This window comes from Dipodomys spectabilis, unplaced genomic scaffold (assembly GCF_019054845.1).
Source record: "Dipodomys spectabilis isolate Male_0828 unplaced genomic scaffold, ASM1905484v1 ptg000030l, whole genome shotgun sequence".
NCBI lineage: Eukaryota > Metazoa > Chordata > Mammalia > Rodentia > Heteromyidae > Dipodomys > Dipodomys spectabilis.
The window spans coordinates 1,040,286-1,066,665 of record NW_024870707.1 but is presented as its reverse complement, the minus strand read 5'-3'; the positions used below and the strand labels follow the sequence as shown (position 1 = coordinate 1,066,665).

Genomic DNA, 26,380 nt, shown 5'->3' with positions numbered 1-26,380 from the left:
GGTCCCTCCTCTGGGCGGACACTTGGGTGGGCACTAGCCGGAAATGGGCAGGGCTCCCTGGAAAGGCCGTGTTTGGACCTGGCAGAGATCCGGAAGTAGGTTGGAGGTGTGGCGGAAGTGGTTGGGGAGTGAAGGGACCCCCCGAGGGGGCGGTTCCCGTTCCTGCGCGGAGCCGGATGTTTGCCGATCTTTGACAGGCGTGGCCGAGGGAGCGGTGCCCGGGCGCGGTGAGCTTCGGGGCGCGGGGGGTCTTCTGGCGCGGGGTGGGGGGAGGAAGGGAGCGGGTGCAAGATGGAAGGATTTGAGCTCAGAGGTGATATTGGCCCCAAGTCGGGGGTGCCCTGGTCTTTCCGCTGGGGGGATTCCTCGGCTGCTTTTGCTGACTTCTTCCTGCGGGAACCAGGGAAGAGGCCACACCAGACGTCTAGTCAGGAACTGGCCCCTGGGGAGGGAGCAGGCTTCTTGATGCCATCGGGCCATGCACCAAGACTAGAAAATTTGGGGGAAGTGTGCTAACCTTATTACTCAACAGGCCAGGCTCTCACTTTCTTAGCTTGTGACATGATACAATTACCTTAGTTTTGTTGTTGGTTTAAATCTGTGCAAACGCGATTGTAGTGCAAAGTTATTGTAATGTGGTGGAATTTGCGTGGTTGGTTTTTTTTTTTTTTAATTAATTCTGGAGTCATTTTTAGGAATTGTGATTCCAGAGATTTCAAGTTGCTTCTCGCTGTTCTGTGCAAAGGGAACAGTAGAGGAGTGTCTTTGACTCTATTGGCCACCTGTTTGAACCCTATGATTCATAAGAGTGAAAGTCACTTAGGAAATTATTTAAGGAATGACTTTCACCAAGAGACCTCCTCAAACAAGTAGATCTGGATTGGATTAAAATCCTATCTCTATGAGTTGTATGACCTTCATCAATTGCTTATTTTTTTTCTGCTCCTCGCTTTCCTCAAACTAGAATGGATTTAGAAGTATATGTGAGACAAATGCTGCTGTGAAGTTAATAGTTTTGTGTCCATTTCAAATTGCTCTATAGGCCCTGGACAAATATTAGTTCCCTTTTACATTTAGGAAAACAATTCGTTCAGCCATTCAACAAATAACTGAGTATCTATAGTTTGAATAGTTTTTTTAAATGACTTTATTTATGTATATATATTTATTTATTTCTGTGGTGCTAGGGATGGAACATAGGACTTTGTGCATGACAAGCAGAGTGCTCTACAACTGGTTTATATCCTTAGCCCTTGGATAGGCTCTTAAGCAAGTTTTCAGAGAGTTTCCAAACCCTCAAAATCGCATGCAAGATTTCATGAAGGTTACTTAAAAAATTACCTTTAAGGCTTAGTGGTAGAGTGCTTGCCTAGCATGCATGAAGCCCTCGGTTTGATTGCTTAGTACCACATAAATGGAAAAAGCTGGAAGTGACACTGTGGCTCAAAGGGTAGAGCACTTGCCTTGAGCACAGAGAGGCTCAAGGACATCGCCCAAGTCCTGAGTTCAAGCTCCAGGACCAGCAAAAAAAAAAAAAAAAATTAGATAGTTGTACAAAGGAGTTGTCACTTAACAAAGCAATTTATTTATTTATTTATTTTTGTTTTACTTTTTTATTGTGAAAATACTGTACAGAGGGGTTACAATTACATGGGCAAGATAATGAGTACATTTCTGTTTTTTTTTTTTTTTTTGGGTCCAGTCGTGGGGCCTGAACTCTGGGCCTGGGCGCTGTCCCTCAGCTCTTCAGCTCAAGGCTAGCGCTCTACCACTTGAGCCACAGCGCCACTTCCGGCTTTTTTCTTTTTGCTTATGTGGTGCTGAGGAATTGAATCCAGGGCCTCGAGCATGCAAGGCAAGTGCTCTACCACTGAGCCACCTTCCCAGCCCCATGAGTACATTTCTTATCAAGCATTGTAGCCTCCTTTGTTTCCTCTACCCATCCAACAAAGCAATTTATGAATACAAAATATCTCCATTTATGTCACCCATTTCAACATTCTCACCAAATCCCTTCCTACCCAGCAGTGTCAGTTTTTCTTAAAAAGAAAACCCACAGTATTGTAATTTCAGAAAGGTCCACCATTTCCTAAAAGTTAAAACAACAACAATAACAACAACAAACCTTTGCCCAGGGTGATTTTCAAAGGTGTGTGTGTGTGTGTGTGTGTGTGTGTGTGTGTGTACTTGCTGAGATGGAAATAATAGTCCCAGAGTAGGAAGTGTTGTGCAGTGTGTAGCAGGGCTTGCTGTTAGTTGGTGTATCTTAGACAGTCAGGATGCTTCATCTCTATTTTGTTAGAATTTTCCCATTGGATCCCCTCACCTTCCCACTGAATGGGATAAACTTTCTATCCCAGAGAAAGCAACAGCTGTGGGTTGGAGGGGTATGAGAGAGGTCAGTAAGGCAGGGAGGGCAACATTGTAATTACTCTGGAAAAGGAGGTTCCCTGGGAGTTTAAGGAGGTTTGGAAGAACTGTGGGAATAGAGGAGTCAGCTGGAAAAGTGGTGGGGTTCAAGCGCAATTCCCATTTATTTAGTCAGTCCTGGGTCTTGAACTGAGGGCCTGGATGCCCTTTGCTCAAGAGTAGCCAAGACTAGCACTCTACCCCTTTGATCCACACCTCCACCCCTCCCCCCCTCGGTGGTTAATGGTGGTTAATGGTCTTTCATGCCAGGGCTGGCTTTGAAATGTGATCCTCAGATTTCAGCGGCCTGAGTAGCTAGAATTACAGGTTACCATTGCCAAGCTCAACTCTCTTTTAGATTTGTGTTTTCCATTCTTCATATATAGCTCACACATAACTCAGCTCCTACATGCTATTTCTAATTCTGCTCACCAAATACTGGAGAAATATATTTCTGGAAGGAACCTTTGCTTCTACAGATGAAGAAATTTAGGTGCAGATAGGAAAACAGCTTGCTCAGGAACTTTGTACCTCAATGACAGTCAAGATTGTAACTCACTTTTCCATATACCAGACTCCATGCCTTTTCTAGCTTGTCAAGTGCCTACTTAATGCAGGAATATGTCTTTGGATAATTTGTGAATAGGGTTAAAGGAGCACCTGGTACCTGAGCAGTGATAGAACACAAGGCTGGAGGGAAGGATCATGGGTGGAAGAGATAATTTTGAGCTGGATTCTGTTCCTTACTAGGCTGGGGGCCCCTGTTGGGAAATGGCCCAACAGTCTCCTCCTGATTGGACAGAGGAGAAGCATATAGATGGGAGGAGGAAAGTAGGAAGAGGTGATGGGCCTTAGGGAAGTTGATTCCTTAAGACTGGAGGTTGTGTTGGAGAGCTCCGCCATCAAGGGGAGTGAGGAGCTGGGTTTCAGGTGAGGGCTTGAGTGCTCATAGAGAAGAATGCATTCCCACATGTGACAGGTTAGCTTTTGTGTTTGTGGACAGTGACCTTTATTTTGGTGGCAAAAAAGCTGACTGAATAGAGTAGTGGAGAAGGCCAGAAGAGAGGGAGAGAGAAAATGGCTTTGGGCTGTTTGGCTGCTAGCTTTGGCTGAGGAGCTTGCAACAGCTTTTCTTATTGACTCAGTGTGGTTGCCCTAGTAACAAGGAGGTTGTTGCTAGGCCCTCGGAGCCAGTTCACCATCCAGAGCCCTGGGCTGTGATGTGTGTGGGAGATTGTCAAGTCATCTTAGAGCCCAGAGTCTATAGATCTCAAATGGCAGCTTTTCTTTTCTTCTTCTTACCCACCCTCGGGTCCTGTCAGTTCTTATCTGCCTTGCTGTTTCTGTGACCATATATGTCACATTTTGGGCTCCAAGAATGCAGCAGGCCTTGGAACAACCTCTTCTTTGGGGCTGGCCAAATAGATTGAATTGAACCTCCTCCCTCACCCATCTGGTGAGCTTGTGGTGGGAAAGGGAGGTACTTCGCATAGGGCTGAGGGGAGAAGGTGCCACCACCTCTGGCTGAATCCCAGACCTACAGAAATCTGGTTTTAGCACTGGATATTTTCCTGCCATGCCTGATTGTTCTGTACTTCATCTCGTCTTCTCAGCAGTCCTGGATGTCATGAGCAGCCTCCTTTCTCATCTGTGCTTTCTAGTTCTTAGGGCAACATGTTGGTTTCCTACCTTGAAACTGGCATCCAGAGCTCCCACAGGTGAAGAGGCCAGCAGGGAGCACTAGGATTCATACAGACTGTGTGCTGGCAGGCGGATTCTACCCCTTGTCACTGGTTCTTGTCCTGAGGCAAACCCAACTGGGCCCCTCAGCCATGATCTTTTCTGTGGATGCTCTTGGTGGCTGCGTCCTCTTCCTGTGGGGAGGAGTGGAATAGTCAGGATCACAGCTGATCTTTTCCAGGCATGGTGTTTAGAGATTCAAATTAGAGATTCCTTAGTTCTTGTCACATCAACCGCTGTAACTAGTGGGGCTGTGAGGCTACTGTGCTTCAAGAGTCCCGAGGAAAGAGACATGAGCTTTTCTACCCATTGTAGAGAGCATCTGACCAGGCCAGATGGGTAGCAGGCAGTGTAGGACCTGGCACAGTCCTCCCTGCCCAGCTGGTGACCTGAAGGGAGGTTCCGAGCTGTGCCATCTCCTACCCCAGCTGCCTTTCTGGCAACATGCTTCTCAGAGCTCTTGGCAGAAAGAGAAGCATTGAGGAACCAGGAACTAGAGAGCCAAGAGAGGGAAGAGTAGGGGCAGGAGGCTAGCTGTAAAAATTACAGAAGGTAAAAAAGAAAGGGATTGCTGACTATAGACCTCCCTCCTCTCCCAGGTTTCCCTTCAGTTTCTGCTGCGAGGGACAGACTTGGCCATGGACCCACTCTCAGAACTTCAGGATGATCTGACTCTCGATGACGCCAACCAGGCTCTGAACCAGCTGAAGCTGGCCTCCATTGATGAAAAGAACTGGCCCTCAGATGACATGCCGGACTTTCCCAAGTCAGGTGGGCATGGCCACTCTGGGCAGCTGCAAGCACCTTAGACAGAGACTCCTCTTCCCTGCTGATCGGGCCCTTGGGCACAGAATGGGGATGTAGATAGCTCCAGGGTGGGGCAGTTAACACAAGCCTCACTGAGAGGCTCATAGAAGGTGAATCTCAGAAGAACACCATGTGAGCCCCAAATGGCTCACCCCTGACTTTTCTATATTCCACAGATGATTCCAAAAGCAGCTCCCCGGAACCTGTCACACACCTGAAGTGGGATGACCCTTACTATGACATTGCCCGGCACCAGATTGTGGAGGTGGCAGGTGAGCATACCCAGCAACACAGTCTGTCCCCACACTGTTGTCTGACCCTGGCTTTGGACTCCCAGAGCACATATGCTTTTCCTTTAAAGCACAGTCTTGATTATGAGCACTGGCTGATACCTTCATTCACCACCACTTCCTGACTATGGCCTTATTGTCTCCATCTGCAGGTGGTATGTGGGAGGCAGTATGGTCTAGTAGCTTTGAAGTCAGAAAGTGCTGAGTTTGATCTCCAGTTTTGCTCTCTGAACTCTTCCTTCCTTGTAGGTCACTGACAGTGTTACAGTAATGAATATATGTCAGGACCTCCCCACAGCCAGGACATAGATGGCCCTGAATAAGTGGCCTTGCCTTTCTCCTTACTCTGCTCCATCTCTTTCCTTTGGTCTGATATCAGCTTTTCTCCCCAACATGCCTTGGAGAGGAGGGGGTGTTCCAGTCCTTTCTGGGAAACCCTTCTTCCTAGGAAGTCTAGAGTGGGCAGAGCCTTCTTCCAGAAACCTTCTTCTGTGCAGCATCAAGTTGCTGGCTGGCCGAGAATGGGTACAGAGCCCCCCTTTGACTCTGCCTCATGGAAGTCCCTTCATTCCGTTCATAAGGCAAGACCTAGAAGAGACATAGAACAGGAGAACCCTGGATAAGCTGGCTCCCAGCCCCAGGATTTCATTGCTAGAAGAGGCACTCATGAGGTCAGGCAACTAGAAGCAAGCAGTTAGTCTTACCTCACTCTGAGGCATAAGGAATCTGTAGAATGCTATTGCTAGAGCCCAGTGTCCTGGCTGAGGACACTCTGGACAAGCCACATACCTGGAGGTACATGGCCAATGGGAAGCAGCTGAGAGCTCCATCACGGATGCTGAGCTCAGAGCAGGACCAACTGTTGAAAGGACTGTCCCTGGTGTGTAAGGTGTTTCCTTGACTTCTGTGTTCATGGACTTGCCCTAGTCTGGGTGGGAGTCCTTGGCTCTTGCCTCTTTCTCTACAGAAGGAAGATTGAGTTTCTTCTTCCCTTATTCTGACCTGGGCACAACAGGAGAGTCAGTGGACATCAGTGTGGTATGGGGATGTCTGCTTGATGGAGTTTATCCCAACATCCTCCTCACCTAGTGATCAAGTCATAAGGCAGATTGGGCAGAGACTAAGGTGTCCCTTGTTCCCTGTAGCAGCCCTGCAGTGTGTTTCTATTTTCCCCAGGGTGTGACGAGCCTGAGGGGGCCCAGCCAGGTAGGTGTTAGTCCTGGCTGTCTGTGCTTGGGCTGCGACCTCTGGGGTATGATCAGGGGAGGGCCTTGGGGGAGGACAGTGGGGCCAGCTTAATTGCAGCCCCTCTCTGGGGAGCTGGGAGCTGGTGCTGTTTGGGAGCTGGAAATAATAGTAGAGTTTATGGGAGACATGGCACAACAGGGTGGAGACTGCGAGGACACACCCAGGACACACACAAAGGGAGGGAGCTCTGGAAGAAGGGGAGGCCTTGCCCAAACCAGGCCTGGCCTGCCTACTGGCGTAGGGGCCTCCAGGTAGTGTGCCTTATTGGTTGGTAAGAACAGCCTGGATCGGCACTGGCAGAATAAGACTCATTTGATGAGTCGTTGGTGAGGTCCCTGTGCTAGAAATGGAACACAAACAGCCTGTGTGGAAGGAAGAATGGGGTGTGTCCTCGACTGCTCTTCAGCCTGTGTTGGTCCCACTAGCAATAGCTGTCATGCTTCTTAGACAAATTTGGGGGTGTGTGTGGGTCTTTCCAGTGGTGTGCTGGTAAATGTTTGACAGTGGACTCATGGAAAGGGGGTTGGGGGGTGGGGAGCCATGACTGTAGCATTTTCAGTTTCCACTCTGGCTAATTTCATGCTCATAACATGATGTCAACTGGTTTGCAAAATTCCTGACAATTTATAGCAATTTAACAAATGTTTGAGCCATCTCCAGCACACCACAGGCTCTATGGCTCAGCCCCCACCTTCAGAGGCCTGACCTACTCTGCAGGTTGTAGGCGGGGGCCCAGTCTGGTCTGGTGGTGCCCAGAATGCTGGCTGGAGAAGTTGTCCAGTTTCTGATTAATACCTAGGCCACCCTGGGAGACGCCCTGATTGGTATCTGGGGAATGCAGAGGCCTGGCTGTCTGGGCTTGTCATACTGAACCCTCCCCATTGAGCCCTCCCTCTCCCCAGAGCTGCCAGCTCTGTCACACCCTTAAGTCTCCGATGGGAGTTTTCTGGGCCTCTTTACATGGGATTCTTGTCACAGTAGTTGCTCTGTCTCTTGCCCAGTGCCAGGCCACACAGGGACTTGGGTGATGGAATTCCACTTAAGGGAGTGGAAGGTAGGGTCAGACCCTAGGAATATCCTACTTGGTTCCTTACTTGCCTTGAGAATCTTGGCATCCTATTCCTTACTGCTCTGTCAGCCCTCATGCCCATCTTGGCTCCACTCAGTGTTCATTTCAAGAATAATATTGTAAGCTGGGTGCCAGTGGCTCATGCCTGTATTCTTAGCTACTCAGGAAGCTGAGATCTGAAAATCATGATTTGAAGTCAGCCAGAGCAGCAAAGTCCTTGTGAGACTCTTGTCTTCAATAATACTAAAAAAAGCCAGAAGTGATGCTGTGGCTCAAGTGGTAGAGCTCTAGCCTTGAGCACAAAAAGGCTCAGGACAGTGCCCGGGCCCCCTGAGTTCAAGCCCCAGAACTGACAAATGCAAACAAACAAGAATAATATTATAGAGATTTAGAATAAGCCCAGTATTCAGCATTTAGAACTCAGTGAGGGAAACCTCAAGAAGTTTATAGTCTAGAACAGCTCAATGGTGGGTTACTTACCTAGTGAAGTGTGAGGCCTGGATTCCGATATCCAATAACACACACACACACACACACACACACACACACACACGTAGGTTTTAAAGCTGGTCACAGGCTTCTTTGAGACTATGAAAGGTCTCAGGTTGCCAATCATTTTCTCTACAAAAAGTATGTGTGAGCTGGGCATTGGTGGCTCACACCTGTAATCCTAGTTATTCAGGAGGCTGAGATCTGAGGATCAAGGCTCAAAGCCAGCCTGGTCAGGAAACTGTGAGACTCTTATCTCCAATAAACCATTCAGAAAATTGGATGTGGCACTGTGGCTCAAGTAGTAGAGTGTTTGCCTTGAGCTGAAGAGCTGAGACACAGCGCCCAGGCCAAGAGTTCAAGCCCCAAACCAACCTAAAAAAAAAAAGTATGCATGTGCTTATAATATATTTTATGTTGATATTATGGGGTTGGGGGATCTGCTGAGCTCTTTGGTGAAGTCCTGCTGGAGAACACACAGCTCTTGTGCTGTGGCAGGCTGTGAGGTGGGCCTCATTCAAACTGCTGCTGTAACCACTTATTAGCTCTTCACATTCCAGGGCCATAATAGCTCACAGACCTGCCCTGCCTGAGTTCTCAAACTCTGCCGTTCCTGCTGGACTGGGGAAAGTAGAGAATGCTTTTGGAGTGTTCCCAGCATTCTGGACATTTCCTCTGCTAAGGTGGGAGAAGGCAAAAAACATACCTTCTTCTGGATTCATGGTAGAAGCAGCAGATTATCCTTCTGCCAGACTACTGTTTCTTCCCCTATCAGAACCAGTAGGAAACAAGTGGAGGAACACAGTGCCAGAGCCACCCCAGCTGGTCTACAAGGAACATCAGGTTTAAGGCTAAAGCATAGGAAGAGAGCAGATGGTACCTGGGCCTTCAAAATAGGCAGTTTGCCTGCATGGAATCCTAGATTTGATAGATGGAGGCAGAAGGATCATAGTTCTAGGCCAACCTGATCTACATAGTGACACTTTGTTTCAACATTTAAAAAAACAAGTGGAACTGCTGAATTGAACTGTGCTGCTTCTTCACACTGGCATGTAAAGGATTCTCAATCAGTCTGCAGAAATTCTGTCCCAGTCTTTGGGAAAGTCACTGTCTCACCCAGCCAACTTATAACCTAAGCATCAAGAAACAAACTCAAATGAAACTGCATACCATGTAACAGTGACCTGTGATTAGTCAGGCTGCAAACACTTAATATTTGACACAGAGTTTCACTGAGTTGTCTATGCTGGTCTTGAAGTTTTGGGCCAGATAATCAGTGTATGCCACTGTATCCAGTTACCAACATTTAATGAATACCAGTCATGTGCTGGACCAGTAGTAGAGTTCAACCAGACAGGATCCCTGGCTTCAAGCTAGTCATGAGCCATAAGGAGATGGAGTATAAACAATTACACAGCAAAGTCAGTGTGATGACTGTGGATGACTGTTTATGCTGGGAACCATGAAAAGAGCCAGCTGACTTACTTGGGGGAGGGGAAGGAGGTGATTATGTCTGGATCTTTTAGTTCATAGGGGTTAGCCTAGAACAGAACTGTCTCCAGAGAGTATGAAAAACAGCAGAGGCACAGCCCAGTCTGGCATCCACAGCCTTGGCATGGACAGGCCATAGGGCTGTGTTGAACTGTGCACGTTACAGGCCTTAAGAGATGTCCCAAGCCCTGAGAGTCCCATCATGGATTATTTCAAGGACCCGGTCCCACAAAGTGTTCAGGTGAGAGGTATGCCAGAATAGTAAGTAGAGTTGAGGAAGGTTAGTGTTTGTAGTAATGTAGGGCTACCATTAAGGCTTGTTAGGAGAACACAGCATTTTTCTGGATTTTCTAGGCTGGGTTTTAGGTACTGATTGAAGAAGTGCTTGCACCTTTCAGTGCTAATAGAGGCAAGGAGGAGTGGGTGCTGATTCAGGGCTGGACAAGGTAGTTAGCCAGAGCAAAGCTCCAGCTTTTCAGCTGGCCATCCTGGATACATTCCAGAAGCCTCTTTCTGCCCATCCAGTGAGAGCCCAGCCTTAGCCCTAGAGAAAACCATAAGAGTTTTGTGAACTCTCTGGAAAAGTACTGACTCCTGGACTCTGTCAGTGACCAAGAAGGATCATAAGGATCATGGCTTATTAAATAGAGGAGATGCCCAGATGGGGTGAGCTGTTCTTAGGGAGAGTGGAAGGGCAGACCCTTCCTGCGTTTCAGGGACTATATAGGTGGTCTTTTATTTGCCTCTGAGACTGGGGAACTAAGGAAGTGCAGCTTTGGTGTCTCTGGAGAAGCAAAGGTTGCAGGAGAGGGGAGCAGGCCTTGGCTATTTGTAGCTTTCCTGGGAGCCCCTGATCCATGCTGGGTTTGGAAGAGCCTCTTACTTAGGGGCAAGGACTTGTGTCTCATGAGCTTCCTGGCTTCTTAACAGAGTCAGTGGTTAGATCACCAAGATGATGGCTTTGGGCAAATATCTTTCAGACATTTTGCTTTGCTACAGCTTTCCATATTCCTCTGAACTCTCATGTTCTCTAAAATATTACTAATGGGGGCAGTGATGGAGCACAGGGCAAAATGCTTGCCTGGCAAATGTGATGCCCTGGGTTCGATCCTCAGTACCAAAAAAAATAAAATTAAAACTAGTAAAAGAAATCCTTAATGGGAATAGATGATTTTTAGAAGTGTCCAGAGTTTAATCTGGGTCAAGTATGGTCAGTAATTTTAGTTGTAAAACCAGAAAAGTGGTGGTGGTGGTCAGAAATAAGACAAGGCTATTAAGTAGTGAGATGGTTTTCCTCCGTGACTTCTGACTTGCTGAAATGGTAGCTTTAAGAGGTTTTTGCAAATACTCACTGCTCAGAGTGGCTCAGAAGACAAGTTTTAGGGAGGCTTGTTGGTATGATGATATATAATTTGGTGAAGGTGAGGGACTTTTTAAAATGTGGTAACATTTACACAAAAGTCACATTTTGGGGTTGGGGATTTAGCTCAGTAGAAGAGCACTGCAAATGTGAGTCCCTGAGTTCAATCCTCAGCAGTGCAAACAAACAAACCTCCATCACTTTAAAGTGTACGATGTAGTGGTATTTAGTACATAAATGATGTTGTGGATCCATTACTTTTGTCTGTGCATGCCAATACTGGGGCTTGAACTCAGGGCTTCCTACTCTTGCTTAGCTTTTTTACTCAAGGTTAGTGCTCTACCACTTGAGCCATACCTCTTCCAGCTTTTTGCTGGTTAATTGGAGATTAAACTTTGATCCTTTCCAAGTTTTTATTACCCCCCATATCAACTGTGTGCCCATTACACAGTCCTATCCATGTCCTCCTAACATCTGGAAAACATTTCTTTGCCTTCTGTCTGTATGGATTTACATGTTCTAGATACATCATGTAGTACATGTTGGGGGCATATATTAGTATTTCATTTCTTTTTGTGGCCAAACAGTATTCCACTGCATTGATATTGATATTCCACCAAATGATGGGCATTTGGATTGTTTCCAACAGGCATGACTCTTTTTTTAAAAAACGTCTGGGCTGGGAAGGTGGCTCAGTGGTAGAGTGCTTGCCTTGCATGCCTGAGGCCCTGGGTTCGATTCCTCAGCACCACATAAGCAAAAAGAAAAAAGCCCGAAGTGGCTCTGTGGCTCAAGTGTGGTAGAGAGCTCGCCTTGAGCTGAAGAGCTGAGGGACAGCGCCCAGGCCCAGAGTTCAGGCCCTACAACCAAACCCCCCCCCCCCAAATTTTTTTAAATAAAATAAAAATTAAAAAAGTCATGTTGTCTTAGAAAAGCATGGAGACTGGCTGAGTTGGTATGCACCTGTCCTCAGGGAAGTATGAATAGGAGGATCACAGCCCAGGCTGATCCTGAAATAATGTCAGAACCTACCTGAGAGCAACACACAGGAAGAGAAGGGGAGTTGTAGGTGTGGCTCAAGTAGTAGAGCTCCTGTGCCTACCAAATGTGAGACTGGCCTGCACGCCCTCAGGTTCAGATGACTGCCTAGAGGTAATGTGCATGGGGTGCTCAGGCCCCCGTACTCACTGGCACAAGTCCCCAGGCTGGCACCTTGAAGTTCATCACCTTTCTGTGGTTCATCTTCAACACACTGTGCTCCATCTTTCTCTGCACTAGGAGATGACAAGTATGGGCGGAAGATCATTGTGTTTAGTGCTTGTCGAATGCCCCCAAGCCATCAGCTGGACCACAGCAAGCTCCTGGGGTGAGTACCAGTGGGGAAGTGGGGTGACACCTTTGCTTAGACCCCCTAGGTAGCCTAGAGCTGTTTGCCTTATAGGCTTCCCTGCCTTGTGGGGGTGGGGGTGGGGGCGTGGCACTTTCCTCTTCCCATAAAGGGGAGCATTGGACTTGAGACTAGATTTGGTTTCTAGTCCTGGAAGCTTCTGCATGGCTTTGGCAGTTGCCTTTGAGCCTCATTTTCTTACCTTTCAAGGAAGATAATGAATATGGCTCTCTTTCCTGATAAGAAGTCAATCATTTAAAGTAAAATGTCTTGAAATGTAAAATACCAGCCAAATAATTACAACTCTATGATATTTCTGGTGTGGTTGTTTCTCATTTACAGTTGTAATTTTTCATTAGTATTATTTTGTGCTAAAGATTTTTGTGGATTTTATGTGGATTCTCTTTGCCATATGTATAGCAGAGATGGGGCTGGGACATATCTTTTTTTTTTTTTTTTTTTGGGGGTCCGGTCGTGGGGCCTGAACTCTCGACCTGGGTGCTGTCCCTTAGCTCTTCAGCTCAAGGCTAGCGCTCTACCACTTGTGCCACAGCGCCACTTCCAGCTTTTTACTTTTTGCTTATGTGGTGCTGAGGAATCGAACCCAGGGCCTCAGGCATGCAAGGCAAGCGCTCTACCACTGAGCCACCTTCCCAGCCCCTCAGTACTATCTTGTACTTCTTTCCTGGCCAGTGTAAAACATTCCCTGAAATTAAAATTTCTGTAGTGCCCACAGCATCTCTCTGAGGTCCTGAGTGGTTGTGTGTCTGTGGAGGGTATGGGGTAGGCCTAGGAACAGGCCTAGTGTCATCAGCCCTGTGAGCCAGGGCCTGGGGCTTCATCTTCATAGCATCTGGGAGTTCTTTCTCTCTGACCTCCAGACTTCTCAGTGGAGCCAGGAAGAGTCTTGCCCAGGCTTATGACGTGGTCTATCTAGGAGCAGGCCACAGAACTCAGCCTGAGGGTGACTGAGTCATAGGCCCCTGTCTAGTTTTTTTTCATCCTCTCTGATGTACCAGGTGACAGATTCCTGGCCAGATAATAGTCCCGGGGGAGGAAGTCAGAGTGTGGAGATAGGAAATCACCTAGTTTTCAGGAGGCAGTTGTTGGGAGGAAACTATTTGTTCTGGGGCTTCCTCCAGGCTCGGGAAGTCCTCTACCATGTCCTGCAGTGGTTTCTCCATCCCTTCCCACCTGCATGCTTATAGGCACACACATGCACATGCAATAGCGCTTGATCATAATTCCTGCTGAGAGCAAAGAGGTGCTTCCATCATGGATTAGTCTCTCCTGTTTCTAGTCAGATGAGCTCAGCGTTGGCTTAGTCAAATTCTGGGACACTTCCCAGCTCCCCACCCACTTCTGGGGGAACAAAATGGAAAATGCCTGATGCTTGGACTCAAAAGACCAATTAAACTTCAGCTATGCCTCTTAACTAGCTGTGTACTTTGGGGCAACCCTCTTCTGAGCCCTATAAAAAATAATTAGGCCAACCTCACAGGATTATTGTGGGCAATAGGTAAGACAGTATATGTGGAATGCAATTATGTACATTTTCAAAGTATTTGGAGAGATTAGAAATATGTAAGAAGCTATGAAAAATATAGACAAACTGGGCACCAGTGGCTCACACTTGTAATCCTTGCTACTCAGGTGGTTGAGATTTAAGGATTGTGGCTCAAGCCCAGCTCAGGCAGGAAAGTCTATGAAACTCTTATTTCTAAGAAACCACTAGAAAACTGAAGAGGCACTATGGTTTAAGTGGTAAAGTGCTAGGCTTGAACTCAAGAGCTGAGGGACAGCACCCAGGCCCAGAGTTCAGGCCCCAGCACCGGACCCAAAAAAAAAAAAAAAAAAAATTGTGTGTGTGTGTGTGTGTGTGTGTGTGTGTGTACACACAAATAAAGTCTCTTGAGTGAAAAATGCTTGAGCGAAAATGCTCAGGGACCATGTCTAGGTCCAAGATCAAGCCCCACAATTGACAATAACTGATGTTGGCAGGGATATGGCCAAAAAGGAACACTACTACATTGTTGGTGGGAATGTAATCTTGTTCAACCACTTTGGAAAGCAGTGTGGAGGTTCCTCAAAAGACTCACGATAGAGAGGCTGGGAAGGTGGCTCAGTTGTAGAGCACTTGCCTTGCATGCCTGAGGCCCTGGGTTCAATTCCCCAGCACCACATAAGCAAAAAGAAAAAAGCTGGAAGTGGTGCTGTGGCTCAAGTGGTAGAGGACTAGCCTTGAGCTGAAGAGCTGAGGGACAACGCCCAGGCCGAGAGTTCAAGCCCCATGACCGGACCCCCCCCCCCCCCCCCGCAAAAAAAAAAAAAAAAGACTCACCATAGAGCTTCCCTATGACCCAGCAGATCCACTCCTGGGTATTTATCCAATAGACCACAAACAAGGCCACGCTAAAGTTACCAGCACAACATGTTCATTGCTGCATTGTTTACCATAGCCAAGATATGGAATCAACCCAGATATCCCTCAGCAGACGAATGGATCAAGAAAATATTGTATATACTATATATACACCATGGAATTCTATGCTTCCACCAGAAAGAATGATTCTGTACCATTCATAAAGAAATGGGAAGACTTGGAAAAAAATTATATTAAGTGAAGTAAGCCAGACCCAAAGAAACATAGATTGGGGCTGGGAAGGTGGCTCAGTGGTAGAGTGCTTGCCTTGCATGCATGAGGCCCTGGATTCGATTCCTCAGCACCACACAAGCAGAAAAAGCCAGAAGTAGGCGCTGTTGCTCAAGTGGTATAGCGCTAGTCTTGAGCTGAAGAGCTGAGGAACAGCGCCCAGGCCCAGAGTTCAGGCCCCACAACCAACAACAACAATAAAAGAAACATAGATTACATGGTTTCGCTCATTTGTTGTAACTAGAATGTACCTATAAAAGAAAAAAAAATACACTTGGACATGATAAATTATACAGGACTCTAGACATTCACACAGTGAAATCATAGTAGGATATTCTTAGGAGAGGATCACAAAGGATCAATAGCTATGTGCCTTTGAGCATATAAAATGATATCTAGGGCTGGGAAGGTGGCTCAGTGGTAGAGCGCTTGCCTTGCATGCATGAGGCCCTGAGTTCCATTCCTTAGCACCAGGTAAGCAAAAAGAAAAAAGCCAGAAGTGGCGCTGTGCTCAAGTGGTAGAGCGCTAGCCTTGAGCTGAAAAGCTGAGGGACAGCGCCCAGGCCCAGAGTTCAGGCCCCATGACTGGACCCAAAAATAAATAAATAAATAATAAATGATATCTATTGAAATGAACTCCAAGAAATGGAAACAAGAGGGTTTTTTTTTTTTTTTGTTATTTTGCTTTTTGTTTTTTTCTCCTTTGTCACTTTTTGTTTTCTATAGCTTTCGTCTTGTATGTCAGTTTTACCTGTTTTGGGAAGGGTAAAGGAGAACACTGAAATGATGGGACAAACGGTAAACAAATGCAGCTGTGATACTTAGTGTAGGCACTATAATGAGCTTGTGGGGGAAGGGGTTCAAGAGGGAAAAACTGGGAGAAAATGAGGGAAGAGGTGACATCATTCAAAAAGAAATGTGCTCATTACCCGACTTAGGTAACTGTAATCCCACTGTACATAACCTTTAAAATAACAACAACAACAACAAAATTCTGGGCTTGGGGTTGGAGGCATGACTGAGTTGGGTGAACACTTGGCCAATGAGTGAAAGCATTAGGTGCCGAGTTCAAGTTCCAGTCTCAGACCTAAAAGAAAAATTTCCAGGCATGGTAGTTCCTGCCTATAATCCCAGGCATCAGAAGACAGAAGCAGGAAGGTCACAAATTTAGGTCATACTGGGCTACACAGCAAAATCCTGTTGGTAAAAAACAAAAAACCTGAAGATACTCATCTCTGCCACACCAACAAACTGCTCTTTACTCTTTCTGTAGTGGGTAACCACGATTCTGACATCTGACTTTACAGATTAGTCCTGTCTGCAGCAACATCCTGTGAGATGTTCTATTTATAGATATCCCGTGACTTCTTTAACCAGTTCCCTGACATTCGACAGTTAGCTTGCTGTGCAGTGTTTTGTTTTTTTCCATCATGAAAGTCTGATGTGAACAGCCTTCTACAAAAATGTTCCTGTTTATCTCTGTCTCCTTAGGAAAAATTCCTGAACATCTTTTACAGGATCAAAGAGCATGCACACTTTTTAGTTTCTAAGAAACATCACTTTATTGCCTTTTAACAAACATTCATTAGCCAGGTGCTGGTGGCTGACAACTGTAATCCTAGCTACTTAATCCTAGCTACTTAGGAGGCTGAAATCTGAAGATTGTGATTCAAAGCCAGCCTAGGAAAAATCTGAGCTTCTTTTTGTTGGGGGGCGGGGGGGGGGGGGCCTTGAACTAGGGCTTGAACTAGGCCTGGTTACTGTCCCTGAGCTTTTGTGCTCAAGGCTAATGCTTTGCTGGTCGTGGGGCCTGAACTCTGAGCCTGGGCACTGTCCCTCAGCTCTTCAGCTCAAGACTAGCACTCTACTACTTGAGCCACAGAACACTTCCTGTTTTTCTGCTTATGAGGTACTGAGGAATCCAACTTAGGGCCTCATGCATGCAAGGCAAGCACTCTACCACTGAGCCACCTTCCCAGCCCTGCTTTACCACTTTGAGCACAGTACTACTTCCACTTTTCTGGTGGCTACTTGGAGACAAGAGTCTTAGGACTTTCCTGCCTATGCTGGCTTTGAACCACAATCCTCAGATCTCAGCCTCCTGAGTAGGTAGGATTACAAGTATGAGCCACTAGTCCCACTCTTACCTCCAATTAACCACCAAAAAGGCCAGAAGTGGAACTGTGGCTCAAGTGGTACAGCACTAGCTAGCCTTCAAACCCTAGGACTGCACCAAAAAACAAAACTAAATAAAAATCCATCAATAGATGATGTTATAAGAAGGTCTGTTGTCACTACAATCTTTGCTATTTTCTTTTTTTTTTTTTTTATTGTGAAAATACTGTACAGAGGGGTTACAATTACATGGGCAAGATAATGAGTACATTTCTTATCAAGCATTGCAGCCTCCTCCTTTGTTTCCCCTTCCCTTCCCATCCCTTCCCATCCTCCCCTCCCACCCCCTCACAATCTTTGCTATTTTCATAGCTGCAAAATGCTATCTTTTTACATGACAGCTTTTGTAAATAACAAAGTGCTCGATGTGGATACTGAGTAAGTTATTGTAGCTAATAATGATTGGAATCAATAGTAATCCAACATTAGTGATGTCTCTTGGCTTCCTTGCCTCGGCCCGGCACAGCACTCAGGGGACTGGTCTTAGGTTCCTCTCTCTAGGTAAGATCATAGAACTGGGCACTTAGTCAGATTCTAGGGTACTTCTCAGGAATCTTCCTTTCTCCTATGTCCTTTGGTATATGTCCTTAGCATTTGGGCCTGCCCAGCCTGGAGTGGCAGCCTGGGAGCTGCTTGGACCACCTGCAACAGGGCTTTACCCTAGATTCCCTTCCTTTCTCTCTTTGTCCATTCCTTTCATACTTCTCAGTGAGCTCCACGCCTCCTGTGTTTGTAAGGTACCCTGTCATTAGCATAGGGAACCTGAGGAGACGTGGCTTTTTGGTCCTCTCACTAGTGATGGGCACAGGTGACCTGGCCACCCTGATCACCTCCTGAGCATGATGCTTTACAATCTGCACAGAGTTCGCATGTAAGAGGCAGGGCTGTCCCTGGGTCTAAAACACAGCCTCGGACTTTGGACACCTCATCTCCAAGTTCTACAATAGCCATGATACCTGTGACAGACACCTGGCTTCTCTGCTGCAGCCTCTCATTCATAAAATAGGGAAGGAATGAGATAATGTATTGAAGCCCTGGGCTGGCACTAAATGCTTATACTGATAAGCTGTGTGTCCTTATCACTGACTAGGTGATTCTGGGAGGAAAGTGTCATCCCTTGCCTGCAGGTAGGCAGAGGGTCAGGCTTAGAGGTCAGTGTTCAAAAATGAGAGCTGTGATTGTTATTCCTCCAGGAAGCCCAGCCACCACCTCTGGTGATTACACCCGTTATACCACCGGAACAATGAAGGGAAAGGCTTGTCTGGAGGGAAGTGTGGTGAGAGCAGGAAACTAGGCACCTGTGTCTATCTTTTTTTTTTTTTTTTTTTGCCAGTCCTGGGGCTTGAACTCAGGGCCTGGGCACTGTCCCTGAGCTTCTTTTTGGTCAAGGCTAGCACTCTACCACTTGAGCCACAGCACCACTTCTGGTTTTTCTGTTTATATGGTGCTGAGGAATGGAACCTAGGGCTTCATGCATGCTAGGCAAGCACTCTACCACTAAGCCACATTCCCAGCCCCCATGTCTGCCTTAATGGCCGTACTATACACAGCGCAGATCTGAGCAGGGATTTCCTTTCCTTTCTTTTCCCTTTCCCTTCCCCTACCCTCTTCCCTTCCCCATCCCCTTTCCTTTCCCTTTCTTTCTCTTTCTTTCTCCCTTCCCCGCTTCCCTTCTCTTCCCTTCCCCCTCTCTCCTTCCCTCCCCCTCTCTCTCCTTCCTTCCCTTCCCTCCCTCCCTCCTTCCCTTCCCTCCCTCCCTCCCTCCCTCCCTTCCTTTGGTGTTGGGATGGATTGCAGGCTCCAGGCATGCTAAAGTAAATGCTCTCTCAGAGAACTACATCCCAGCCTAAGGATTTTCTCTTGAAGGTACCTGAAGCACACACTGGACCAGTACGTGGAAAGTGACTACACACTGCTCTACCTGCACCATGGCCTGACCAGCGACAACAAGCCATCCCTCAGCTGGCTGCGGGACGCCTACCGGGAGTTTGACCGCAAGTGGGTTGGCATGTAGTGGGCTTCCGGCCTGGGAGAGGTAGCTCTGAGCTGTCTGCTCAGGCACGAGTCCCACCTAGGTAAACAAGAATTGGAAGTCAGAGGGCCTGGGCTTAAATTCCTGTTTCCCTATTTGCTCTGTAACCTTTCGTGTTACTTAACCTCTCTGAGCATGTTTCCTAATCTGTTAAATGGAGGCAACAGCAGTATTTACTTCATGCACCTGCCATGAGTGGTCAACTCATACTATCCTTTAAGTGCCAGTCCTGTAATCTGAGGCATGAGTATGAGGCTCCCCTGGAGTACACAGCAAAAGCCTATCTGGAAAAAGAAAACCAAGAACCAGTCTTGTGTCTCCTATTCCACCCATTCACAAATTTCCTGTCTTACTACACAGGTACAAGAAGAACATCAAGGCCCTGTACATCGTGCATCCGACCATGTTCATCAAAACCTTGCTCATCCTCTTTAAGCCCCTGATTAGGTGAGCAGACCCCCAGGCTGCTGTCCCTGTGTGTCTCCTTGTCCTGTGAGCAGATGCCCAGGTGACGAGTTAGGGTTAAGCCCCGCCATCTGAGCTGGGAGGGTAAGGGAAGAGCAGCAGCCTGCATGTAACCAGGCTCTTCCCTCCACTGGGCAGCTTCAAGTTTGGACGGAAGATCTTCTACGTGAATTACCTGAGTGAGCTGAGTGAGCACGTGAAGCTGGAGCAGCTGGGGATCCCTCGCCAAGTGCTCAAGTGAGGCCTGGGGCTGGAGCTGCTGGGCGGGGACCACATTTGCCCTCTGACTTGGGTGTGTGTGTTCTGGCAAGATAAGCTGGCTCAGGGATCCCAGGTTAGAGAAGAAAGCCAGTGTCATGATTCAGGCCGCCAGATAGTGTGGGTTAGAGCCAAATCAAAACCAACATTTGGCCAGGCACTGGAGGCTCATGCCGGTAATCCTAGCTACTCTGGAGGCTGAGATCTGAGGATCTGGGTTCAAAGCCAGCCCGGGCAGGAAAGTCCGTGAGACTCTTATCTCCAATAAACCACTAGAAAGCCAGAAGTCGCGTTGTGGCTCAAGTGGTAGAGTGCTTGCCTTTAGCTGAAGAGCACAGGGACAGTGTCCAACCAAGCCCAGAGTTCAAGCTCCATGACCGACATAAATAAATAAATAAGTAAATAAATAAATAAAACTCAGAAAAGGCTGGTAGTGGCACTGTGGCTCAAGTGGTAGAGCACTAGCCTTGAGCAAAAGACACTCAGGGACAGTGCCCAGGCCCAGAGTTCAAGCCCTAGGAACAAAAAACAAAAACAAAAGAAAGAAATCAGAACAAAAAACCCACCTTTGCCACTTGCAAGCTATGTGTATTTTCTTGGGGGGGGGGGGCATGAGGTAGGGTTATAGTAGGTTATAGTAAGGCTTGGGGGGGTGCGTGAGGTAGGGTTATAGTAAGGCTGGGGGGGCGTGAGGTAGGGTTATAGTAAGGCTTGGGGGGGGGGCGTGAGGTAGGGTTATAGTAAGGCTTGGGGGGGGCGTGAGGTAGGGTTATAGTAAGGCTTGGGGGGGGCGTGAGGTAGGGTTATAGTAAGGCTTGGGGGGGGCGTGAGGTAGGGTTATAGTAAGGCTTGGGGGGGCGTGAGGTAGGGTTATAGTAAGGCTTGGGGGGGGTGAGGTAGGGTTATAGTAAGGCTTGGGGGGGGCGTGAGGTAGGGTTATAGTAAGGCTTGGGGGGGGCGTGAGGTAGGGTTATAGTAAGGCTGGGGGGGGGTGAGGTAGGTTATAGTAAGGCTGGGGGGGGGCGTGAGGTAGGGTTATAGTAAGGCTGGGGGGGCGTGAGGTAGGGTTATAGTAAGGCTGGGGGGGGTGAGGTAGGTTATAGTAAGGCTGGGGGGGGGTGAGGTAGGTTATAGTAAGGTTGGTCAGTGAGACTACAGAGCCAGAGGCCTTGATCCTTACCCCCCTTCCCCAGATACGATGACTTCCTCAAATCCACGCAGAAGAGCCCTGCCACGGCCCCCAAACCCATGCCACCACGCCCTCCCCTGCCCAACCAGCAGTTTGGGGTCTCATTGCAGCAGTGAGTACGGGAAGGGTGGGCAGAAGGGCGCAGGGGCTGCAGGGCCTGCAGGGCCTGGCTGGGCTGGTGGCAGACCTGGCTCCCCATGTTGGTTCCCACAGCCTCCAAGAGAAGAATCCTGAGCAGGAGCCCATTCCAATTGTGCTCAGGGAGACTGTTGCCTACCTGCAGGCCCACGGTGAGTGCCACAGCCATGAAACCAGGGGACCCCCAACCTCCAGCTGCCCTGGAGAAGCTCTGGGCAGGGCTGGGAGCCAGCCTCCCTCATTTGGGAACCCGAAGACAGAGAGTGAGCTAAGCAGCTATCATGCACAGAATTTGGAGACTTATCCGGCTCTGTTTTCTTCTCAGCTCTGACCACAGAGGGCATTTTCCGGAGGTCAGCCAACACCCAAGTTGTCCGTGAAGTACAGCAGAAGTACAACATGGGTGAGTGGTCTAGAGGTGTGCTAGGCCCCCAGATCCAGGACTGTGTGTGTGTGTAGGTGTGGGAAGGCATGGTATCACCGTTGGGAGGGCTTCTCTGAATTCTGCTGTCCTGAAAATAAGGTCCCAGCTTCTCTTCCTGTCCGAGGCTTCTGTGGCTTTTGATGTCACTCCATAGGTCCCACTTGTGCCTGGCTGTTCCAGGCCTGCTGCCTCACCTTCAGCCTCTGGGCCCTGATGAGAGGTGCAGAATAACTGAGGTGTGCTCGGGGTTCCTCCACTCTACCCAGCCAGCCCCCGTCACAGGGAAGAGGAGGGCGCAGGTGCATAAGGGGCGCTCTTAGGGAAGCAGAGGCTGAGGGCAAAGTTAGGAAATGGGGCCTTGCCTGGCCTCAGGGATGCTTTCTCATGTGGGTCCTGCTACCTCTCCCTCCCCAGGACTCACAGTGGACTTCAACCAGTACAATGAGCTGCACCTGCCAGCAGTCATCCTCAAAACCTTCCTCCGGGAGCTTCCTGAACCCTTGCTAACCTTTGACCTGTACCCTCATGTTGTAGGCTTCCTCAGTAAGTTCTTCCCTTTTCCCTCCCATGCTTGGTCCAGGAATGAAGGTGGGGGTGGGGTGCTTTCCATCAGTCTATTTGTCCACCATGGCCTGTAAGTCTAGGGGCCAGGGTTTCCCCACTGCCTTGAGTTAAGGCTTCCTGAGCAAGCCCAGCACCCCTGTAACCTGGACCTCGTTCCTCAGACATTGATGAGAGCCAGAGAGTGGAGGCGACACTACAGGTTCTCAGGACGCTGCCAGAGGAAAACTACCAGGTGCTTCGTTTCCTGACTGCCTTCCTTGTTCAGGTGAGACTCCACCTCCACTGCCCACTTGGGGGTGGAGGGAGAGGGGAGGAGGAGCTGTCTTCCCTGGCTGCTGCAGATGGGGTTGCCAGGAGGCGGAGGCAGCGGCTGTGGTTTCCTGCCACATGCCTCCACCCCTGTGCCCTCCACAGATCTCTGCCCACAGTGACCAGAACAAGATGACCAACACTAACCTGGCTGTTGTCTTTGGTCCAAACCTGCTGTGGGCCAAGGATGCTGCCATCACCCTTAAGGCCATTAATCCCATCAACACGTTCACTAAGTTCCTCCTGGATCATCAAGGGGAGTTGTTCCCCAACCCCGATGTCAAGGAGCTCTGAACCCAGCCTCTGCCCACTGAGTACCCCTTCTCTGGCAGTCCCAGTTTGGACTGTTCCTCCTGGTATCAGCGTTACAGGATCCTGGGACCCCCTCCCCCGTCCAGGAAGGGGCAGTGAAGCCCCCCATGGAAATTGTAGCCAACCAACCAGGCAGCTCCTCCTTCCCCTCTGTCTAGTCCTCCTCACCGGCCCTGGAGGCCTTGCTATTATCGTCAGACATTTTCTTCGCCTTATACTTCTCACTGCCTCTCTGGAAGCCTGGCTGCAGCTGAGCTCTGCAGAGCTGGACTTGGCTCTTCATGCGGGAGAAGGACTCACCCCTAGTAACCCTTTTCCTGCTTTCACTTATGTCCGTTTCCCTGGTAACCATGGGGGACTAAATCACTGCCGGCTGGGCTGGTAGCTGGGGCTGGCCCACTCCTTCTTGACCATGTTGAGGTGTCTCCCTGACTGGGTCAGTTGCCCTGATTTTAAAGTCCTATTCGGTATTGGCCTGGATGCAAGTCCCCTGCGCCTTTCCTCCCTGCTAATGGCTCAGCCTTGGATAATTCCACATTGAAGGAATGACAGGACTGGAGTCAGCTTCCTATTTCTGCCTCTTTGATCTGCCTTTGCCAAATAGTACTGCCCCAGTGTGTCTTATCCTAGTTCTGTCTTGGATGACAGAACTTAGAATCTGCATCCACTGAAATAGGGGCCTCCCCTCCTGGGGAGAGCTGTTATGTCGGGATAGGGCCAGGGATGAGCAGGCTCAGCCCTGTGCCTTGCCTGTGTGTTCTCGCATGCGCACATCCTTGGCCATGTAGCTGTGTCTGTGTGGGGTCACACTGGTCCCAGCTGTGGCCAGAGGTGACTTAGTGCCTCCGGATCTACGGTGGCTCCCTCCTCCAGCCTGGGAATTCTTAGAGGAGCAGAGGCTCAGAAGACCCACGGGAGGGGGTAGAGATTTTTATGCTAGATCAGCCCCTGCAGGATGGATTCTGGCAACCTCCCCAAGGGAGAAATGGGGCTCCAGAGCCCCATTATCTTTCGAAAACCTGGACCTCCATAGTGATTGATATTCCTCATCTACTATTTTGATGAGCCCTAGGGGACCCTCTTCATGTAGCTTTGTCCCCTGTAGCAGGGAAGTACCTACAGTGACCCTGCTGCCATAGCCACCACCAGGCAGAACAACTCCAGAGCCTGTAGTATGGGAATCCCCAGTGACTTGCTCCCAGGTGGGGCCAAGCCCTCCCTGGGCTCCTCTCGAGGTGTGCTGGGGCCTGGAGCTGCTGCTGGTTCTGTCAGTCCCTGTGTTTCTCGCTTGGCCCTGGCCTGGGCTGCTCTGCTTTTGCTCTTCTTTGTATAGTAAAGAGCCAACTGCTCTCAGCCCCAGTCACTTGGGGAGCCTTTTGGGTTTCTTTTGTCTCTCTCCTGTCTTTTGCCCCATTGGTCTGTACCGGGGGCACTTGTACTGTGAATCAAGTGTTCACATTCACATTTAATAATTTCCTTGGCACCAATCATGTATTTCACCGTTCACACTTTTTGTATTTCAATAAAAAAATGAAGACCTGCTCTTCTCACTGCTAAGTTGAAGTCTTGAGAATGGAACAGTGGGTGTGGTATGCTTGTGAAATCAGAGGTGCGTTTCTCAGGAAGGTCTCTTCCCCAGTCCATCTGCCCCATCCTCATCTTGTTCACTTGTGAGTTAGTCAGGGCAGCTTGGAAGTGTTAACTGTCACTTTCCACTAGAACTTGGGCTTGAACTCAGGGGCTCACACTTTCTATTTTTTTTTTTTTGTCCATCATGGGGCCTGAACTCTGGGCCTGAGCATTGTCCCTCAGCTCTTCAGCTTAAGGCTAGCGCTCTACCACTTGAGCCAAAGCACCACTTCCAGCTTTTTCTGCTTATGTGGAGCTGAGGAATCGAACCAGGGCCTCATGCATGCGAGGCAAGCGCTCTACCACTGAGCCACTTCCCAGGGGCTCACACTTTCTTCGCTTGCTTAGTCACCTATAGCTGGTGTTCTACCCCTTAATCCAATGCCTCCAGCCTACCTTTTTGCCTGTTGTTTTTGGAGATGGAGTCTCAAGGATTTTTATCTGTCCAAGCTAGCTTCAACTCCCAAGTCTCAGCCTTCTTGAGCAACTAGTGCCCAGCTCATCTTCCACTTTTTGCACCTGTAGCAGCCTGAGGTAAGGCTTCCCACCTGGCTGCATGGAGGCTGCGAAAAATCCAGTTTTCCTTCTTTTAAGCAGATTGTGCTTTAAAGGTTTAGATGCTAAGTTTTGGGTTCAAGCTCTAGCTCAATGGTAGAAAGCCTTAGTATGTCTATGGCTCTGGGTCCAACCCCCAGCACAAAGGCAAGAGGGGGAAAAAGATGACCAATTTTTTTTTAGTCACTGGAGGAGAGGAGAGCAGAATCTCACTTCACATTTGTCAAGGTTAACTTCGAGGTGCTTGCTGTCTATTGTAGTTAGGCAGTTCTAATGGCTCCAGCTGGGCCTTCTTCCCCGTTTGCTCGGGCTGGGGCAGCTCAGCTAGAGCACAGGTTCAGGCAAGGGTAAGATGGTGGTTGTAAACACTGGCCCTGAGTGCCAGGAGTCTTCACTGTACAACTGGGGCCTGCAGCCAGGGACCTCAAGGCAAAAGATATTGGCCATCTCACTAGCTCTGCAAGCTGTAAGCTGGGTGAGGAGAGCATCAAAGCAATCGCACAGGGAAATAGGAGAGGGGAGCCAGAGAGATGGGGAGCTGTGTACTCGAGTTAGGTTCCTGGCGTGGTTTCTGCTGAGTTAGTGTCAGCTCACTAAAGCCTTAGCAGTAGTAGGTCTCTGGGGCGAAGCACAGTGCGGCAACTGAGCACTCTGCTTTTGGAGGTGAGGGTCATTTGGGACAACTCACTATTTCCCACTTAGGGTTTGAGGCAACTGTCCAGCCAGGAGCACCAAAAGCCCTGGAAAGCAAGAGTGAGCTTAGCCCCGTTTCTTCAGTCCAAGGTTTGGTCTAAAGTCAGAATTGTCTGATCTGCTTATTTTTGTGCTGGAGCTTGACTTCAGCATGAAGCCCAGAGAGCAGCTGTGTGGTGCTGGTGCACTTCAGGCTCACGGGCTCTACTTTCAGTTCCTATCACCACCTAAACGAGGCACAAGCCAGGAGAAAGGGCCAGTTTTTGATAGACTGGAGGTGCCTGTAGCTCCTGGGGCCAGGAAGGCCTATCCCCTGGGGCCCTTCTACCCTTCCTAGCTCCCAGAATCCCCAGGGCAGCAAAACAAACCTGTTCAAGTTCCTGACTTCCTGCCACTTCAGTTCCCTTCCTTTCCCTATGTTTGCTTGGTCACAACCCTCTCACTATATTAGCAATTGCTCTGATGTCTTCTGCCTGAAACATTGCAAGGGTCTGCCACCGGTACCTTCACAAATAGGGACCATCTCCCGCAAGCCTGGTAGTGAGCACATTGTATAAAGGGAATAGAGTTGACATTGGCCAACCTCTCAGGGAGATTTTGCTACAAGTTTACCTCATATATACCATTTCATTCACTATTCAAATGTATGACCCTGCCATGTATAAAGAAAATGAAGGTCTGGGGACATGGCTGA

The 26,380-nt window shown here is 48.6% G+C and overlaps 1 protein-coding gene across 3 annotated transcripts; it reads left to right on the top strand.

Moving 5' to 3' along the window:
* Positions 1-43: 43 nt before the first annotated feature.
* On the top strand, positions 44-24,349 carry Arhgap1 (Rho GTPase activating protein 1). Of its 3 annotated transcripts, none has more exons than XM_042676482.1 (14): positions 44-95; positions 4,749-4,920; positions 5,133-5,228; positions 6,423-6,452; positions 12,182-12,269; positions 18,985-19,116; positions 19,511-19,597; positions 19,754-19,852; positions 21,067-21,174; positions 21,276-21,352; positions 21,526-21,603; positions 22,039-22,167; positions 22,350-22,453; positions 22,603-24,349. In XM_042676482.1, the coding sequence occupies exons 2-14, from the start codon at positions 4,788-4,790 to the stop codon at positions 22,789-22,791; spliced, it is 1,350 nt and encodes a 449-aa protein (XP_042532416.1). In that variant the 5' UTR covers positions 44-95; positions 4,749-4,787; the 3' UTR covers positions 22,792-24,349. The 3 variants fall into 3 exon arrangements, with proteins under 3 accessions (XP_042532416.1, XP_042532417.1, XP_042532418.1); XM_042676484.1 differs by lacking the exon at positions 44-95 and adding an exon at positions 111-227; XM_042676483.1 differs by lacking the exon at positions 6,423-6,452 and having other exon boundaries at positions 49-95.
* The last annotated feature ends 2,031 nt before the right edge of the window (positions 24,350-26,380 follow it).